This window comes from Silurus meridionalis, chromosome 25 (assembly GCF_014805685.1).
Source record: "Silurus meridionalis isolate SWU-2019-XX chromosome 25, ASM1480568v1, whole genome shotgun sequence".
NCBI classification, from domain to species: domain Eukaryota; kingdom Metazoa; phylum Chordata; class Actinopteri; order Siluriformes; family Siluridae; genus Silurus; species Silurus meridionalis.
In genome coordinates, this window is record NC_060908.1 from 1301614 (window position 1) to 1322404 (window position 20791).

A 20791-nucleotide genomic window follows, 5' to 3' on the forward strand; every position below is an offset into this window, starting at 1 on the left:
TGTATCCCTCGAGCCAGAGCGTGTTTATGAGAACCATAAACAATAAAAAACTGTGGCCATTTGCATAAAGCTGGCAAAACAGTTTCAGAGACACTAAGTAAGCAAGACATTAAGAAACGCTGCATTTCCCTCTCACGCTCTCTCTCTGTCTCTCTCTCTCTCTCTCTCTCTCTCTCTCTCTATTTCTCTCTCTCTCTTTTACTCCCTTACATTCCCTCTTTACTTCACTTTCACCAATAGCAGTGATGCTTTTATTTTCTGTCTAATAGGTTTGATTACATACAAGGAAAGCAAGAACCCTCAAAACCAATGCATTTGATAGCACTAAAGACGACACCCTGCAACTCTACGATCCTTCACAGCAGAACCAGATCTTTTTCTCCAAATCAGTTTTTAAAAGCTTCACCAATCATAACCACCCTTTATAAAGACGTCATGATACGGTTTCTGTGCCCTCATTTCACTGACAATCTTATTTCGCTTTGTGATCAGTTTCTTCTCCATAAACAATTCCAATAAAGAAATGTTTTAAACCCAATCCAACACCTGTACAGGTTCTTCAAGGGTTCCCTGGATGGTTAATGGTTCAAGATTTCTAGATGAAACCTTTTCTGAAAAAAATCATCTCGATTTAATCAATCATTTGAGATGTTCTTTTAGAAAAATTTAGAAAGTTGACCTGATCTGAGAACTGCTTCATTGCGTGCTTATATTTCTAATTAGAGTATAGTCAATGTGCAGTTTTAGAAAGAAAAATGTATGGTTCTGGACTTTTTAAAAATAAAAGCATTTTTGAGTATTTCCAAATATCCAGCAATTCTCTATTTAAATGGAATCCTGGTCTTCTGCTTTCAAGTCAACTTAGTGAAGACTCTGAATCGAGGTAGAGGCGTTTTGGGTTACAGAATCTGCCCCCAACCACACACACACACACACACACACACACACACACACACACACACTGTGGGGGTCATAGTATGACTGTCATGATCAATCATGGAATTGAATGGGTTGCCTTGTGTCAGGAAGGAGGGCACCAATCACACGCCTCATTAAGCACGCTTGGTTACTCCATGCAACAGCACAGTGAGGACACACCGCCTGTTGCTCTCAAACATATATCCACTTTTACTAGACACACAAAAACAAACCAGTGTGGGAAGAAACACCAACCAAACACGAAAAATGATCCCCCTTCCACAACATGTGTTTTGTATATATATATATATATATATATATATATATATATATATATATATATATATATATATATACATACTAATACTTCTATACAATTGTCAAACCCTTCATTCTCTTTCCTGATACACTTAGTTCGGGTAACCGATCATCAAAAGTAACGATCATCATCTTCCGCTTTCCTAGCGTTAGCCTAGCCGCCAGCTCTTATTATTCTGGTGGAACGCCTCCATCTGGCAGCCTTTTGACTCGCCAGCGACGGCTTCCTCGGCAGCTGGAGAAACTGTCCAAACGCTCAGCCTGGCTGCTCCCTTTTTGTTTAATGGCCTTACCGAGTTCACCGACCATTCAAGAGCTTCTCGAACCGGTGACACCGTCAGGCCTTTTGTTCTTCGGTGTGGGAGGAGGATGTTGATCTACTTTAACTGCCTGAACATCTGAGTAGGAATGGAAATGGAGGAGGTGACCATTTTTATAACAATGTTAGAAGACTGAAGATTGTCTGTGATTAACCCTTTTTGGCAACTAATTGAAAATGATACGTTATAAAGAAATTACTTAAGACTCGCTATAATTCAGACACAGTTATGAGCACGAGCAATAAATCACAGATTATCGTGATTATACAGGAAATCGAGTTCATATTTGCAATGCATTGGTCATTTAACCGCTTACAAAAATGTCATGACAAATTGAAATGACGAACCTACCGTAAATAAGACATAGGCGTGGTTGCCATATCTGCATTTTTTGCACCATAACTCAGGCTAGTTTTGGAGCAAGGTTGCGAGGTGACTTTTTTTTTTTTCAGGTGAAAAACCTTTCATTAAATCCAACTGGTTTCACCAAAATGTGAGCCGTGAGTGCACCGTGTTTTTTTGACATTCAGAACCATTTTTGTGTTCGCATTTAATGCAAAGGTTAGTTTTGCACATTAAAAGTGAAAAGAAGAAGATAGAGAAGCAATAGTCATCTTCATATTTCAGTGGCCAGATTTTGAAAAATCTTTGTACAGTTTTTGAGATGTAGTAAGACTTCTAATGCAGTACATTTTATTGAAACCAGGTGATATTGCATGTGAGGCACATCATGGACTCAGTTCTTTAAATTTAATCTGATTTGTTCTGTTTGAGATTAAGGAACGAATTAGTAATGAATCGCTATCAGGAGTAATTATTTTCTGGGCGTATCAGAATGCTATATATTAAGTAATATTAGCTAGCAAGCTAAGAAAGGGTGGTTACATTCTAACCACAATTGCTAACTGTGTAAAAAGTGATGTTATTCTAAGCAGTACATTTGAATCAATGAACAGATATTAATATTATTCGTAATATTTACCACTAAGAGTCTAGGTCTGGACCAGAACAGTGGATTTGCTCAAACCGAGGATGCAAACATTTTAAAAAGATCTAATAAAACGTGGTTCATGCTAATCCTGCCAAAACTGCTGCATACCTTTGGATCAGTCTTGTGTTGTTTTTTGCTACATGGACTGTTACAGGTTGCGATTTGTCAAGGTTAAGTAGGTTAAGTAGATGGTTAATTCATCTCAGACACTTGTTAATGCTTTTCTCAAACATGTCTATGTGCAGCATTTGGTCCAACAGCAGGTCCCCATGGAGCAGAACCGTGAAGAGAAAAGAGAGAAAGTGCGCTTCGGTTCAAAGGGCTATGCCACATCCAGCGAGCATCATCCTCTGAATATTGACATGCTAATGATGTGCAGCTCGGGGAACAAAAGCCCCAGCGCTCTGACTGCACGCAGCCACAATGGCCCTTAGCCTGAGCCCTGACACTTTTACGACCCGACATGTGTCGCTTGTTTCATGCTCACACAATGAGAAGATCCCTCGTGGAATCTGCACACTCTCCGAGTCTGGAGTTTCCTTTCTCTTTGTCTGTCACAGCCCCGTATTTCACCCGGTCTCTAGTGACCTCGAGGGCCGAGGCTTCACTTGGAGTGTTTTGTAAAGGCTTTGTTTCTAAAAAAGTGCCATGCTGGCTCTTCGACACAACGACATCTCAGACGCAGTGAGAGGGTGGGTCAAAGGTCAAACCACTTAGGAGGGGATAACCCTGGGCTGCTGGAGGCTGATGCAGGAGATGCTGACCTGTCCGGGACAAGTCTGCCTACTAGGTGGTCTCTGGGCTGAAGACAAAAAGCGCTGAAGATTTTGAATTGGAGTGAAGAGTTCAATCTGAAAATATTTGTTGTAAAGTTACATTTTTTATAGAAATTATTGTTTAGTGCGTTTGCGCTTCTCACAAATGTCTTAGTGTTGTAAATTAATTTCCTTTGACATTAACATTTAAAAAAAATTTTTTTTGAAAACATTTGCAAGAGTGATGTGAGAGATGTGGAATTTTTTATGTTATATATTATATTGATTTATATTATATTAAAAAAAAATTCTAAAGGTAACCTCAAAATTATTATTTTTACTTTTTACGTTATATATTATATTATATTATATTATATTATATTATATTATATTATATTATATTATATTATATTATTTCAAATGTTTCTTTGTTCATTTTTTTCTCCTCCTAAAAACAGGTATCAGAAACTTCACTCAAACACAAGTATTAAAGATTTGGTTTAGATTTTAATGATCCCAGACTTGGAATAATATCGTGCAATAGATTCACAGAATTACTTATGAAATTTCTTTTATATTTTAAATTTATTTTTATAAAATATTTTATAAATGCATATTTTACATAATGTACACAGTGTTTATCAAAAATTTTGTTTTTTTTAGAGACACGTTCATTTTGCTTTGGTTTATACGAAACTAATTTTCACCAAACTGTCACCAAACTTTTACACTTACATGTAGGTGAAATAATGGAAGGAATCCTGACCCGACACGGCTCCTATTCCACACTTCATCACCGTGCAGTTCCGTCTGGACTGCGGCTCATCAGAACCGACTTCACCGTACAACAAGACGATGAGCCGAAGTGCACGTCTGAGTTCTGTACATGTTATTTAGAGAGAAAACAGACGTCTGGAGTGATATCTATCATAGAACCACCTGCCCAGACACCACACCTCAATCCTACTGATCTGCTCTGAGATGAACTGCATCAAATCTCCAACTAGTGAAGAACATCTTTTGCAAGTTTTCCAAGAGGCATGGCGAAGTATTTCAGCTGAGTGTTTGCAGAAATGAAGTGTTCGGATCCCGAGAGTGTGAAAAGCTGGTGTTTATACTAAGGGAGGATTTTACAATGAAAATATAGTGGAACATCTGGACATTTGTAGATATTTTTGTTCAAAGGAAATCTTCATTTCTTTACATTGAGTTTGTTGCATAGAAACAAAAGGAACATGCGTGTGACTCTCAAACACCATGACACGAAGAGCTTTCACACTTTTGATGAATTCTGTTAAATAGATATTAGATATTTACTTTACAATTGAGACAAAAATCACAGAACAGCACACTAACCTTGTTATATTTTGTTGTATTTCATTTTTGTGAATTAAATACATAGAATAAGTAAATTTCACTTGTGTGTAAAATAAAATAATGTCCCAGAGATTCATTTGTACATTCATTGTGTCCTTTGTGTGAATCATTTATTATTATATGGACAATTTATTTGCACTTAGTGTACTGAGTGGTGCTGCACTGTCACTGTTTATTGTCTCATTGTGTTTGTTTGTTTGTTTGTTTGTTTGTTTGTTTGTTTGTTTGCACTAAAAGCTTTTTGCTCACTTGCACTTTGTGCATTGTCCTAGTTAGATTTGCATATATTCTCTTGTGCTAATTTGGGTTGTTTTATGTACTGAAGGACGTTGGTCCTGGAGGAACAGTGTTTGGTTTTTGGGGTGTATATGGCGGTTTATTCCTACTTGATACTTGGAATGATTTGGAGGACACTTATTGTCGTATTGTCTCTGTCCATGTTTTATGACCTGTATTTCACCCGAGAGCCGATTTTCTTGATTCTTGTGTTTCACCGTGGCTCATAATCTCCGACTTCACTATTTCCCTATTTTCCTGGCGATATTTTTTGCGAGACGCTCTGGAGTTTCAGCTCGGCCTCCTCTAATGATGGATGTAATGACTCGGTGGCAGAATTAATGTATTTATTATTTGTAATTTATCCAGGTATTAATCACACGCTGTGTCTGCGTGCCTCGGACAAATGGGCTGTCAGGAAGAGCATGGGGGTCAGGTGCTTAAAAGCTTGCATTTATCATCGTGTCGTGATTACACGTCATTACTGCTGAGCTGGTCTTGATTAGAAAACAATTCATTGAGGTTTCTGCAAATCATACAGGTTGTAAGTGCGACTCGCCAAACAGAGCTGATATTTGTCATTTTTTGTGCTTTTTTTTTTTCTCTTGCACCATTTTGCTGGAATTGTTTTCATCAGTGAGTTAAAGCCATTATCCTTTCAGCGCCTTTAGAGGACCTTCGCTGAGTCAAGGCAAAGCAGCAGAAGACGAATGAGCCCTGGTGTGGGTGTCTGTGTGTGTGTGTGTGTGTGTGTGTGTGTGTGTGTGTGTGTGTGTCAGCTGCTTGTTTTCTTTTGTCTTTTTCCATCTCTGTTTCTTTCTGTCCAGAAGCAGCAGGATTTAGAAATGGTGGCTAAGACCTCGGCTGCACATGACCTCCGGCTCTTAATCCTGCTGTCTCAGACTCATGACCCACTTTCTTGGAGAAACAGGAGGGCACTTGGGGGTGAACCGACAGGGGTTTATTGTGGGGGGAAAGGGGTTTAGATTGTAAGTGAGAGAGGAAACAGAGCGATTGGGGTAGAGGAGGTCAAGGCGTCCAACACAAAAGGTCTGGATGGACTCATTCACAAAAGAGACTCCAATAGCCACAGTGGCACAGGTCACCCCCGAGTTCGTTCCTGCATCCCGGGGAAAAAGGTTTGGATAAATGGCTGGATTTCCAGACTTTTTATCACAGACATACTGAATTCTGAACCCTGCAGCTGCTGATCCAGGGGTCATATTAATAGCCTTGTTCTGATATGTTATTGTTTCTGTAGTAACAGATGATGGACAGGGTATGTAAAATGTAAAATGTGGAGTAAGAGGAATAAAACACAGGAGCTGATATAGAAACATTCAGCCGTAAAGCTGTAACTTAATTTTGAAAAAAAAAAAAATATATATATATATATATATATATATATATATATATATATATATATATATATATATATATATATATATATTTTAAAGAATTGATGTAATTATATATATATATATATATATATATATATATATATATATATATATATATATATATATATATATATATATATATATATGGCATTGCCAAATATTTAACATTCTTATTCAGAGTGATTTACAATTATCTAATTTATGTAAATGAGCAGTTGAGGTTTAAGGGCCTTACATAAGGGCCCAGAAGTGGAAGCTCAGTGGTGGTGGGATTTTACCTCAGAACCTTCAGATTAAAAGTCCAACATCATATCCACTTAACTACCACCTCTTCTCTAACGTTATATACAGATAACATAAAAAAATTACTTTCAATATAAAGAAATTTAACATGTTGATTAAGAAAAGCACTTTAACAATGGATGTTGTCCCAAAGCAGTTTTACAGGATTAATTAGATAAATTAGGCCCTAATGAGCAAACCAGTGGCAACAGTGTGGAGAGAAAAACCTCCTGAGATGGTATAAGATAAGAAGAGATAGATTTATTAATGCTAAAGGAAACTCTTTTGCCAGAGACCACTTTAGGTTACAAATGAAAAAAACAAATAAAATATAATTGAAAAAAGAAATGAAATAATGTCTCTCTCTCTCTCTCTCTCTCTATATATATATATATATATATATATATATATATATATATATGTGATGTACAGTATATGTGTGAGGAAGAAACTCAGCCAGGAACCAGAAGCAAAAGGGAACCATCCTCATTCTGTCACCAAATGTTTATTTATTATAGTTCCATCATTGTTGAAGTTATTAACTGTTCACTGTTCAACCTCATGGATCTTTTGGCTTTTTATGTGGAGAACATCTTCAGCTACAGTGAGTGGTCTCCAATGTTAGAGAACTCATTCCAGAAGGCTTCAGGATGAGTCAGGCAGGTCCAAAAAGCAGTCTTTTGGTCAAAGTCAAATATTCGATGTATTTTTTTTTTTTAAGTTTAAAAGCGAAGACAAAAAAATCTTTGCCCAAATACAAGATATTAAACTAAATATAAATCACAGAAAATATGTTGATTTTCTAAATGACTCTCAGCTTTGCTAATCAGATGCTCATCACTAAACAGGATATAATTATAAATAAGTGTGGCCTAATAAAGCATGATAGGAATACAAGTGTGAAAAGACAAAATAATGATGCAAAGAGCCAAAATAATAAGATAATTTAGAAAACCAGGACCAAACATGGAAAAGAAAATGAGAAACAGGGCTGCAGTGAAGATGAGTTTATATACAAGGGCAATTATATGTGAATGAGAAACAGGTGTGGAAGTCTTGTGACATGAGCAGAGGTTTTTGGAAAATGTAGTCTGGATAATGTGTTTGGTGAAAAATAAAATAAACTCCTTCTCTCTGTGATCAGAGGATCCATGTGTAGCATTTACAATTACCTTCTTAAAACCCAGCATTAATCCAACAGGATAAAAGCCGTCCAGTTCTTTATCATAGCTTTTATAAGAGCATTAGTTCATATCGCTATGTTTTTTTTCTTCCCCTACTGCTCATGCTGTTCCGTTTCAGAGATGTGTGCGGTCTTCCTTCGCTCTTTAACCCTAATCCCGGGCAGACTTTAAGTGTCTGCTGTTTGAGGGGGAGAAGAAGGGGACGAGGATGCACCATTTAATTCCTTAACCCCTAGACTTAGGACAAAGTAGGCCAAGAAACAAGAGCAACAAAATGCACTTAAACCCATGGGAGACATATTACATCCTGAAATTGACATGAATGTTTGGTTGAGAAGTTTCCATGAAGTTCTTCCAGTTCATCAATAAATGTTAATATGTTCATGTTTTAGTATTTAAAGGGGATTTTATTCAGGTATGTGGTAGGTTTGGATAAGTATGGGGTCGTTTTGGTCATTTATAGGGTCAGTTTAGACAGATAAGGGGTTAGTTTGGAAAGGTATAGGGTTGGGTTGGAGAGGCATGGGAGCAATTTGGACTGGCATGTGATTGTTTTGGATGGGCAACTTGTCTATTTGTATTGATGTGCTGTCAGTTTGGACAGGTATGGTGCGGTTTTGTATGATGGTTGGATTATAAAATATACATGGATAGACAGAACAGTGTTGGGTTAAACATGTAGCAGAACAGTGTTGGGTTGGACATGTACCAGAGCAGTCTTGAGTTGAACATGTACCAGAACAGTGTTGGGTTGGACATGTACCAGAACAGTGTTGGGTTGGACATGTACCAGAGCAGTGTTGAGTTGGACATGTACCAGAACAGTGTTGGGTTGTACATGTACCAGAACAGTGTTGAGTTGGACATGTACCAGAACAGTGTTGGGTTGTACATGTACCAGGACAGTGTTGGGTTGGACATGTACCAGAACAGTGTTGGGTTAAATATGCACCAGAACAGTGTTGGGTTGGACATGTACCAGAACAGTGTTGAGTTGGACATGTACCAGAACAGTGTTGGGTTAAACAGGTAACAGGTGAATTAAGACAGGTAAGGGATTTGGATGTGATCAGTAATGGCAGGACTTCCATCTGCTGAAACCCGAATGTGTGGAAACTGTGGACAGCCGCCCAGGTAACAGCAGTAACATGATCCAGATGAGCTCTTGCTGGCATCTGCTCCTCGATCACACCAAAACACTCACACGGCCATGCAGGAGCAGCTGGACATGCAGAACAACACGCAAACACACACGCGTGCACAGCTGCAGGTGAAACGTTTTAACAGAATGACATCAGGCATTGATGGAGATGACGAGGATCCGTGTATAGTTTGTGGATGTTTTTAGCATTCTGATTTAATTTCTGAATGAAAACATGGCAGGTGCTGAATGTAGAAGCAATCCGCAAAGAAATAAAAAAATGTACATATACGGAAACACCAATTCTGATTTCAAAGCCAAGAAGAAGAGAAAGCAATAACAAGAAAGCACAAAGCACAAAGCAGTATAGATCAGGAGGCTTTATTATAATATCTTCCTGTCCTATTATATTATGAGTAGATTTTGAGCTTTCTGTCCACTGAACACTGAAATCTCCTCAATCCAGAGAGCTCTATCCGGCTTACTGGGCTGGACAAACACACACACACACACACACACACACACACACACACACACACACACACACACACACACAACAGGCCTTATGTCCTCACTAAGACACACAATAACTAGGCTTCAATACAGTCCTGGAGTTGTGAGATTTAAAAGCTTCCAGAAGATCACCAGAAGACCCAGAGCTTCTGAATATAAATTTCTGAGTGAGTGTGAAGATGGGAGAATAGTCATTATGATGGATTTTCACAAACTTGGAGGTACACAATTGTACAGGAGTTCTTTGGGTGTGGTAACATGAAATCTTTACTCACTTGAACTAGGAGACCCAAACCTGTTCCAGCACGACAATATCCCTGTGGCCAACTCCATGAAGATCTGCTTTATATGGGTTGGAGTGGAAATCTTCTACTATTGAGCTTTAAACCCTATTAAGCATAATGAATGTGAACTGACTGCACCCCAGACCTCCTCACCCTCACCTACATCAGTACCTGACTTTACTAACACTATCCACGTTGTGGATAAATAAATCACCACAAAACCTAGTGAAACATCATCCCAGAAGAGTGGAGCTCATTATAACAGCAAATGGAGACTAACTGTGGAATAGGGAGCTAAAAAAAGAAGCAAACAGCAATTCTATGGTCAGGTCCACAAATTATTAAACTAACTTAAGGCACAATAATGGCCTAATATGTATTTTAATGTATTTTATTTAATTATTTTTTCTCACTGGTCGGAAGCTGCAAAAATATTATACACGATAAAAACATTAAAACTGCAGTAACAATAACACAGACAGATGGTGGTTGTTTTCTAGAGGACACTCAGTTTATAAAAACAAAAACAAAAAAACAAATAAATAAATTCAGTTGTCCATTTGTAAATCTCCAAGCAGATTACAGAAATCTGATTTTGTCTTCGTTCTTTCTTTATAATAAGCCGAAGCCAAGCTCCAGCCTGAGGATTAAAACTGCACACCATTTACAGTAACAGTTCAAGAGAAATTCTGATATGGCCTGAACAAAGTCCTTCTTACCCCAAATTTAAATCATCACATAAGACATGATTGGTGTCCTTATTAAAACATCTAATGTGGAGCTCCGCCTTCAGACATCAAGCCACGCCCCCTAGTGAACAATCAGAGAAATGATTTGATGATCCAGCTTTATCATGGCGCTACGATTTTTCGTTTGGTCCATGTTTGAGTCGTAAGCTTTTATTATTTGGTAGGATCAGTAGCTTTAATAAAACAGATGTGCCATTTGATCGAGCATGTTTGATCGAAAATAAATGTACTTTTAGTTAAAAATATTTGTCTGCCATATTTGCTTTTTTGTTTTTTTACAAAAATCCCTTTCTTCAAAACAAAGTATTATTATTATTACTATTTTAATCATCATATCTGTCTGAAGATTTATATTTCATTAATCACAAACATCCTTAAGCCTTCCTGATCCTCTCCCTCACTTCGGTAGAGAGATTAAAGGGAAAGCATACGATCATTCTCTCTTTATGATCGGGTCAAAGGTTTTATAAGGACATGAGGGAGTGAGACGGGTGAATTGGGGTCAAAAGGTCAGACGTCTCAAAATCCTAAGCTGAAAAAATTCCTTAAACATGAATTGTGTGTAATGTTCCTGTTACCTCAAACAGAGTAATGTGGAGACTTATAGCTACCAGTGGAACATGGTGTCACTCTCAGGTAAGGGGCGTGGCCTAAACAAAGTCTAATAAAGACTTATTCTGCATTTCTTTTGCAAATGTTTATGGACACAGTGGCATTGAGTAAAAGACAGGAGGTGGCGCTGGAGGTAGCAGAGCTGAAGATGTTGAGATGTTCATTTGGGAGTGATGATGATGGACAGGATTAGAAATGAGTTTATTAGAGGGACAGCTCATGTAGGACGTAGGAAGGTGAGGCAGGTGAGATTGAGATGGTTTGGACATGTGCAAAGGAGGGACATGGGGTATATCAGTAGGAGAATGCTGAGGATGGAGGAAGGAGGAAAAGAGGAAGGTCAAGGAGGAGGTTTATGGATGTGGTGAGGGAAGACATGCAGGTAGTTGGTCTAAGGCAGATGTAGAGGACAGGGGGGTATGGAGTAGCCGAAAGAAGAAGATTTAAGAAGAAATGTATTTTAAAAAACAAACTTCTTAAAGAATTAATGAGATTCATTGAGATTTTATTGAGATTAAAATAAAATTTAATTGTGATAATTTATATATGTACAGATTGAATTAGGGAGAAATAATGGGTCCATTTGATGGACATTTGATTGGACTGAGCTGAAAGACTTTTATAAATCACATTCAGCAAAATGAAGACTTTTAAAAATATATCTTATATGTTTATAAAAAAAATTGCAGTTCACGATCCTGATTATAAAAATATTTTGCCCTCAAAATGTCGCCATTTTTATATTTCCGCTTCCGGTCAGGGAGATTTGATTAAAAGTCTCGGCGCGCCATCTGGTGGCAAAAAAATACACGACAACCTCCAGGTGACGCCTTTTCTATTTACTGTTCATTTATTAATTTAATAACCGTATAGATTTGAAAATGTGAGATAATTATACCTTGCAAAAAAAAGCAAAGCAAATTTGAAAACTTTTACACTGACATCATTTAATGTTGTGGTTGCCATGGCAACTAATACGCCCATATATACCCGCGTGTTTGACGCGTCGAATTTCATATTCTAGTTAACCGAGCATGGCGTAAGTTCAGTTTTCTGTCTCTGGCCATAAAACTTCTTAAAATCCCGCATTTTCTTTACCCAGGGGGGTGGGATTTTGACATGAAATAAAGCACCTTTTTCTGACCTTTTTCTATACGATTTTAAACATTGTGGCGCTTCTACAGTGTATTAATGGACTGATAGTTCCACAAATGTGCTGGTGTTCCTAATAAAGTGGACGCTCTGTGCTGCTTCAACACGTGTAATAACACTGATGAAGGGTAGAATTGGAGAAACACAATCCCTTTAAAGCTCATTAGAGTTAGTGTGAGCCTCAGACATGCACTCTTAAAGTCTGAAACTCAATTATGAGCAAAAGTATTTATTTATTTATCATGGGTTTTTTTTCCGCATAATGGTCACTGTGTAATATTATGATGTTTTGTACATTATAAAAATGTAACTAAGATCCAGAGTAAAAACAAAATGCAGTTTTTAGATGATGATTTTATTATTAAGGGAAGAAAGACGTCCAAAACTCCCTCGGGTTGTACAGCTGGACAACCATCTGGAACACATCAGCAGGTCCACCTCAATGTCTTATAAAATCTTCTATGGACTGATGAGTACCGAAGTCCTAAAACGCCAAGCATTATATATTTTTCTATATATATATCTCATCATCAAAAGAACAAAAGACTTAAACTACTGTGTGCACTGAATTTATTTAATACACGAGTTTCACAATTTAAGTTTTGAATTACTGAAATAAATAAACTTTTCCATGATTTTCTAATTTATTAAGATGCACCTGTGTATATATATATAAAATGCACGGCCTCCGGTGTTCTATAGATGAGACAAAAGTTTTCTGTACGAGTGCGTCTAATTACATTTAGCATAAAACTAACAGCATTTTATAAATAAAATATCACACCAACAGTGAAACATGGTAGTGGTCCGGGTCTGCTCTGCAGTTATAAAGTCTGGACTTAAAATCCAATTGAGATGCTGTGGCATGACCTTGAAAATGTCGTTCATGCTCGAAAATCCTCCAATGTGGCTGAACCAAAACAATTATGTAAAGAAGATTGATGTGAAATTCCTCCACAGAGAAGCGAAAGACTCCAGTGAAAGTTGTCAGTTGTTGCCTCCACACAACTAGTAATGTATTAGTAGGTTTAGAGGGCCATTACTTTTTCACACAGGGCCAGGCAGGTATAGGCACCACAAAAACAAAATCATTTAAAAACTGCATTTTGGATATTCTTTGTGTAAAAGAAACATTTTCCTGATCTGAATAATTTGTTTGAGTAATATCCAAGGAAAGGTGCAAATACTTTTTCACAGCACTGTATCTTTTTGTGGCTTCCAGAATATTAAAGCTCAGTGAGAATGGAGACTGTAGAAGCCCATCTTCATCGACACTACCGAGATCAACCATTAAACTCACACGCATGCGTTCAAAGGCAAGGGTTCATGTTTTCAGCTCGGACGCATGCTGAGGCTGAAACGTGTGTATTGTTGTGTATCTAATCTTCTCATCTCCTTCAGCAAACCTCTATGTGTTCTATTCTTTCCAGGTGACCAACGAAAGGACAGTGAAGTTCTTCACAGACATTCGAGATCTCGTGTTTGGTCTCAGTGATGAGTAAGTCTGTTTGTGTGCTGTATTTTTTGTGTTTTTATCCACCGAATCCTTCCAACCTGCGACCTTCTTCATTCCAGAGAATGGGACGGCGTAAAGAAAGACATTTCATTCCAGTACACAAAGCTGGAGTTGGTGATTCTGTGCTCGTCCATCGTGAAGTTCGTGTCGACTCAGGTCGTCTGGTGCATCCTGCCGATGCTCATCGACTTCGTGGGAATACAGCAGGCTCTCCGTGCGTACACGAAGCTACAAGAAAACTCCACACAGGGACACAACGCGACTCCAAGGAAAGTCCTCGAGTCACAACTGAAGTGTGTGTGTGGTGATGATCCTTTTAATTTGTGACATTTGTGTCTTTTAGTCTACATTTATTCATATATAACAATTAGTAAATCCGCTATACTTTTATTATTTAGAAATTGACCAATAATTTGTTTCCAATATCTGAAGTAGATTGATTTCTCCTCGTTTCTCGAGCGCGTTCTCTCAGAACTGCTGCTGCTATGTGAATATGACGAATCACAACAATACGGAGACATGTGATAGAAGAGTATCTGTGAGAGTGAAAGGGAAAGTTTATAGGACTGTGGTGAGACCTGAGATGTTGTATGGATTAGAGACAGTGGCATTGAGTAAAAGACAGAAGGTGGAGCTGGAGGTAGCAGAGCTGAAGATGTTGAGATGTTTGTTGGGAGTGACGACGATGGACAGGATTAGAAATGAGTTTATTAGAGGGACAGGGCATGTAGGACGTTTTGGAGACAAGGTGAGGGAGGCGAGATTGAGATGGTTTGGACATGTGCAGAGGAGGGACATAGGGTGTATCAGTAGGAGAATGCTGAGGATGGAGACACCAGGAAGGAGGAAATGAAGAAGACCAAGGAGGAGGTTTATGGATGTGGTGAGGGAAGACATGCAGGTAGTTGGTGTGAAAGAGGCAGATGTAGAGGACAGGGGGTATGGAGACGGAGGATCCGCTGTGGTGCCCCCTAATGGGAGAAGCCAAAAGAAGAAGAAAAAGAAGACAACACTACTGAGAGCAAAGCGTGTCTTGAGAGTCATGTAGAATACAGATTAACATGGCAGAGGTAGAGCTGTAACTTCCTGCAGACAGAACTACAGAGACGTGTTGTGACAGGGTAATGCGTTAGAAGTCAGAAGGCACTTAAGTAAATTGATGATTTATTGTCTGTCTAAACCAAAGAATAAAAAGTTTCTGGAACTTTCTGGAATCAAAACCGTAAAAGGGGAGAATCGTATCGCATCGCAAAGGTATCTGCTTTATATGTATCTTTAGTTTATCATATCGTTGGCTAAGCGTCCAAGATGCGAATCGCTTTGGCCTCGGTGATGGAGATGCACATCCCTAACTTACACATGACTGTGCTTCATCGTCACCCGTGTGTCATTACGAGGTGTAATTCTGGCTAAAGTGCTACAATGAGCAGGTTTCCAGAAGTGATAATAAATCTGTTCTCCTTCATCATGCTATCGTTTGTTTATTTTTCCCCCAGATCACCCGAAGACCTGTGCGACTCCATCTGCAGCGTGATCGAAGGAATCGTAAGCCACAGCAAAGAAGCGATGAAACAGACCATGCTAAAGTTCAGCTCCGTGAGAGCTCCAGCTAACCATTTGGAGATGAAAGATCTTTTGGGGGAAAGTACCGATTCCCTGATCCGTGTTCTTACAGCTTCATCCACACGCACCATCGTCAAGGAATTAATACGAATTTGCTGTCCGGAGGTTTTCCACACACTTCCAATGGATATGACAAGTGCATCGTGTTATAAAGTGATATGCAGCATCGTGAGTACAATTCAGCACTTCTCCGAGGAAGACAGCAACGAGGAGAAGAACACAGGCTCGGAAAGGAGCAGGAGGACTGCGGCCTTGTATAGGTGCAAGAAGAACGCGGTCTCGGATGAGAACAGAAAGAGGATTTTCAGCGAGGAGACGATCAACATGGCAGTGCAAGCTGTTTACAAAATCCTCACTGAAGCAGGCCAAATAATTGCTTCTGCAGGATCACCACCCTCCAACAATTCCTTCAGCGTTGGCTCCATAGACGAGATGACAAAAACGGTATCGTCTGTCAGCGTGTGGACGTCGGCGAGCTTAATTGCGCGCACGTTTTTAAGAAGTCTAGAAAAAGATCCACCGTTTACCCCCCCACCTTATATCGCGCCGAATTCCCTCTTGGCGAGGAAGCATTTTCCGATCGCCATGAGAGACTTTATATTCGTCCAGAAGGAGGTGTGCATGCTCCTCTGTAGCATCGAAATGGAAACGTTGGCAGAAGAAGCACCTCGTACAAAATCGTCACGACTCAATACGCGTAAGACAGCGGTCAGCGTCGCTCCCAAGCCAGGAAGCGGCGATGCTTCCTCAGCACAGCGTTCCTCAGAGCATCCAGGTGTGATGAACGTCATAAAACTCTGTGAATGCCTGAGCTCTGTATGCGACAAGGAACAGCTCAGACTCGACACGTGCACGGCCGAAGTGATCCAGCTCATTCTGACCGTTTACAGCTGGCAAGTCCAGAGTCTGACGTCCGAGAAATTCCAGGCCACGTGCACTCAATTTATATGCAAACTCCTGGTGAGAAAAGTGCAGTTGCTCCGTGCTGGGAAAAAAATCAAGAAATTTACTTTGTGCTCTTCAGACGCGCCGCTCAAAAGACTCTCACAGGACCTGATTAAATATTTGGATTGCGCAGCGTCGGAAATTACAAAATCCTTTTCCAGAGACCTTGAGGAGTGTTTAATAACTCGGTGGAAGCGGCGGAGCGAAACAGAATCGGCAAAAGTGACAAGCAAAAGCGCTTTTGATTACTCAGACCTGTTCGATCCTTTCCGACTTTTTGCGGACATGAGAAAAAAGATCAAAAACGTTTTCTCCACAATTGACGAAGCGGAGAAGTTAGGCTCCGTCGCAAACTTTGACTCCTTCACTGAAAACTTGATCAGAAAAGATGGGACCTTTGAGAAAAATAACAGTTACGAAAGTTTTTCTCTAGGATTCGCTCAAATTCAGTGTCGAAACGAGCACTCAGTTATAAACAAGCTGAAGACCATGTTATCTCGGAAATCCATCACGCAGCAGCATCCTGAGCACGATATCAAAAACACCATCCTCGCTATTCTGAGCAACCCGACCGCGTCGTCAGAAATCAAGAGCAGGATCTCCGAGTCGGTTTCGATGGCGGCGTGTTCACGTGATGGGAATCCTGCTATTTCCAAGCTACTCCACATCTTCGTTCCGGAGTTCATCAAACATACCGTTTCTCTTTTATCCAGCGCTGACATTCTACAGATGGTTGTTCAGACTGATGCTGAAAAAGACATTGACAAGGCGATCGGAGAACTGACGAACAGTCTCGCACATTTCGTGGATCCCACCAACAATTCAGTCATAAGCACCCAACAGTGTGGACCTGATGAAGAGGTCTCCAGCACCACTATTCCAAACCCAGAGGAGAACAACAAGAAAAAAAGGAGGATACGCTTCACTTTTAGGAGAAAAGCTTCCCGGAGCAGCGATTCTCAAGAGGTATGGAAGCCATTTTACTCCCTCACTCAAACTCATCATTATTCCTCTTATACCACAGCAATCTTAAGCGTTTATTCATTTGTTTGTTTGTTTGTTTGTTTAATTAATCTGAACGAGAGATTATAACCTGCTCTGTTTTGTCTAGGGTTGCAAAATTCCAAGAATTTTCAAGACCGGAAACTTGCCATGGAATATATGGGAATTAACGTGATTAAGTAATTACAAATAATTTTAGTTAAAACAACCAGATTTGATGCAATTTCAGTTTAATTTCTTCCCTGTACATTCATCAGTCACATGCACACGGCACACTTACTGCAGGGCTACTGAGGCCACGCCCCCTACCTGCACTGTACATTCCTCCATAACGTACATCAAAAAGTCAATCTTTTCGAGTATTCGTTTAAATTACATGCATTATATCAATTTGTCAGAAGTCAAAAATGTCATTTTTAAAACTTGTATTAGTTTGTCAGTTTATGCATATTTCTGTTTGTATATGATACATTTTATATAAATTTCACCAGATTTTTATTTAATTCCCATAAATTCCTGTACATTTCCATGCATTTCTGGTAAGTTTCCAACTTGGAATATTTCAAAAATTCCCCAGATGAAGTTTCCCGAAATTTTCCGCTCTTTTGCAACCCTAGTCCTGTAGAGGTTGAGAAATTGAAATTCTAGCTTTACCTCAGACTTTCAAAGTGCTGACATTGGAGACTCCTTGCATAAATGTTATATAAGCACCTCCTTAACTACAGTACGGATTAAACACCATCTGACCAATCAGAATCTACTACTGCTGAAACTATTACTGCTGCTGTGGTATGAGGAAAATCAAAGTTATATTTAAAAAAAAAAATGTTTGTGTTTTTTTTTAGGGTAAAAAATCAGAAAAAAGGAGTGACCTACCTGGTCATCATGAAACCCACCACGAGGATGAACTCTGTAATTTCCTAATTTTGTTAAAATTTTGTAAAAATATGTCTCGGGTTAACGCTCGGTAATTAAGATCACAGTAATGCATGTTACATGTCTACAAATAATAACGACTAAAACACTTTGCAGGGTGCGATACTTCCATACGAGAGACATTTGGAGGTTTTCTGCGGCGGAAGTTTACATCGTTCTCCAGCACCATGAGAAAGGAGTTATGTGGCAGAATGCGAGACGCCACCTCCTGAGCGCCGCATGACTTCTCTTCGCACTACATGTTGACTATAAGACGCTTTCAGAAAATACCGTATTTTTCGGACTATAAGCTGCTACATTTTTTTCCCACGTTTTGAACCCCGCGACAAAGCGGCTTATTTATGAATTTTTCCTGGGTTTTTCCCGGTTTCACAAACTTCAAGCCAAAAAACTGAACCTGAAGAACTGAACATTAGACCAATGAAATTTCCAAACGGAAATGAAAAAACGCACCTCACCTGTGTTCTGAGCTGCACGGCATCGGGAGAAAAAACTTTCACCGGTGGAGATTTTTAAACGCACGACGATGCCAAAAGATAAACTCCCGAGAGAAATAGTTGTGAAAGGAAGGAGGAAGACAGTGAACAATGACTTTCTTGGTCGGCTACTGTTTAGATACAAGCCGTTGTAACGCGTTGAGTCTGGGTGAAGGGAGAGCTCGCTAACTCCAGTTACAACAGAAATCATATAAACACAGACAGGTTTCCAAAACTCGTGCTTTTTTATTTTTCTTGGCAACAGCGTTACGGGTTAGTCAAAAAAACGTAGAAATGAGCATCAGAAAATAATTCCCAAAATACCGCTATGCTCTTAAAGGAAGCGCAACATATTTCACCCGTTACACCGTGTAACAGACACTGTCTTTAGTTTAATTAGTCTTAGTTTCAGTGTAGACAGGCTTATAGACAGGTGCGGCTTATTTATGTTTAAAATAAAATTCTTTGTCAAATTCAGTCTTCATATATGGGTGCGCATTATAGTCCAGAAATTACGGTACTCAGACCGCCTTCACTGTTTTTAATTTTGTTATGTTGCAGCCTGAATCTACACTCAGTACATCATAATGACAAAGTAAAAACAGAATTCTGGAAATGTTCGCAAATGTATCAAACAGGAGAAACTAAAATATCAGTTTTAGAGGTGGTGTCAAAATGTTCCCGATGTACACAGGACGATGTCTTTTGGCACACTGACTTAGGAAGGTCAGTGCTCCCTGTGACTGTGTGTGCAGCCCTGTGCTGCCATCTGTTGGCATGTTACAGAACTAGTTTGAACTTTTTGATACCCCCTCATATATTGCTGTAAAAAAGTATTTCCTGGCCTTGTGACACAGTGCTTGTGATCGCAACACCTTTTGGAGAATTTGTCTGTCCTGCTTGGTGCTGTTCCCAAACCATTTCCTGATCAGGATGCCCTCAATGGTACAAGTGTAAAAGTACCTGAGCATCTCAGAGGGCAGTTTACAGTCTTTCAGTCATCTAAGGTGGACCGGATGCTGACAAGCCTTCTTCACCAGCATGCTGTTGTGACAGGATCATGCTCTGCATACACTGTAAGGAATAGATATCCACTTATCCATGTTCCTGGTAGTTCCTATAACTTCTTAGTGGGAAACGTTCTAATCTATTAATATAATATTGCACTTATAGCAATCTGAACCGGAAATACATAAAAATCAGGAGCTTTTGACAGCCTGGATTCAAGTCAAGTTTATTTCTATAGCGCTTTTCACAACAGACATTGTCTCAAAGCAGTTCACACTCAGATTCACACTCAGATGTTCAGTTTGTAGTGTACAGACAATATATTCCCAAGCCTAATGTCCGAATCATGCATTTACAATGTCTCCTGAGCTGGAATATTTCAGAGCTAGAGGTTGGATGTATTGTTCGTTTTTCGAAGTAAAATTTTGTGCTATTTACGTCCTGAACAATATTGATTTTGTCTCTCCATCTCTAACTCTACACTATATATATATATATTTCAATATTTATGGACACCTATGCTATGTGCTCCTTTTTGAACAACCCATTCCACATTTAGTCTCCATTTGCTCTTATAACAACATCCACTTTTCTTAGAAGATGTTCCACAAAATTTTGCGGTGTGCTTGTAGAGATTTGTGCTCATTCAGCCAGAAGGGTGTTAATTATCATCTATCTATCTATCTATCTATCTATCTATCTATCTATCTATCTATCTATCTATCTATCTATCTATCTATCTATCTATCTATCTATCTATCTATTCCATTAGAGGGCAGCAGAGTGTCAGATTTATTCACCACACGGGTGGAGCTCTCTCTCTCTCTCTCTCTCTCTCTCGCACGCACACACACACACACACACACACACACACCCTCCCACTTTAGTGTGAACTCTTTCTGAAGTTTTCTGAGCTTCATTTACCCTCAGGTGTAAAATGTTTAGGACCAGATCCTAAAATATTCAATATTCTTCAACATGAGAAGAGAAAAGAAAGAAATGAAAGGGTAAAA

General features: G+C 39.2%; 1 protein-coding gene across 4 annotated transcripts; it reads left to right on the plus strand.

Moving 5' to 3' along the window:
* Positions 1 to 13500: 13500 nt before the first annotated feature.
* LOC124379207 lies at positions 13501 to 18617 on the plus strand. Of its 4 annotated transcripts, none has more exons than XM_046839384.1 (6): positions 13501 to 13588; positions 13703 to 13770; positions 13848 to 14081; positions 15285 to 17322; positions 18204 to 18270; positions 18391 to 18617. In XM_046839384.1, exons 1-6 carry the CDS (start codon positions 13577 to 13579, stop codon positions 18504 to 18506), a joined length of 2535 nt encoding a protein of 844 aa, XP_046695340.1. In that variant the 5' UTR covers positions 13501 to 13576; the 3' UTR covers positions 18507 to 18617. The 4 variants fall into 4 exon arrangements, with proteins under 4 accessions (XP_046695340.1, XP_046695342.1, XP_046695341.1 ...); XM_046839387.1 differs by having other exon boundaries at positions 13568 to 13588; positions 13848 to 14002; XM_046839386.1 differs by having other exon boundaries at positions 13501 to 13770; positions 13848 to 14002.
* The last annotated feature ends 2174 nt before the right edge of the window (positions 18618 to 20791 follow it).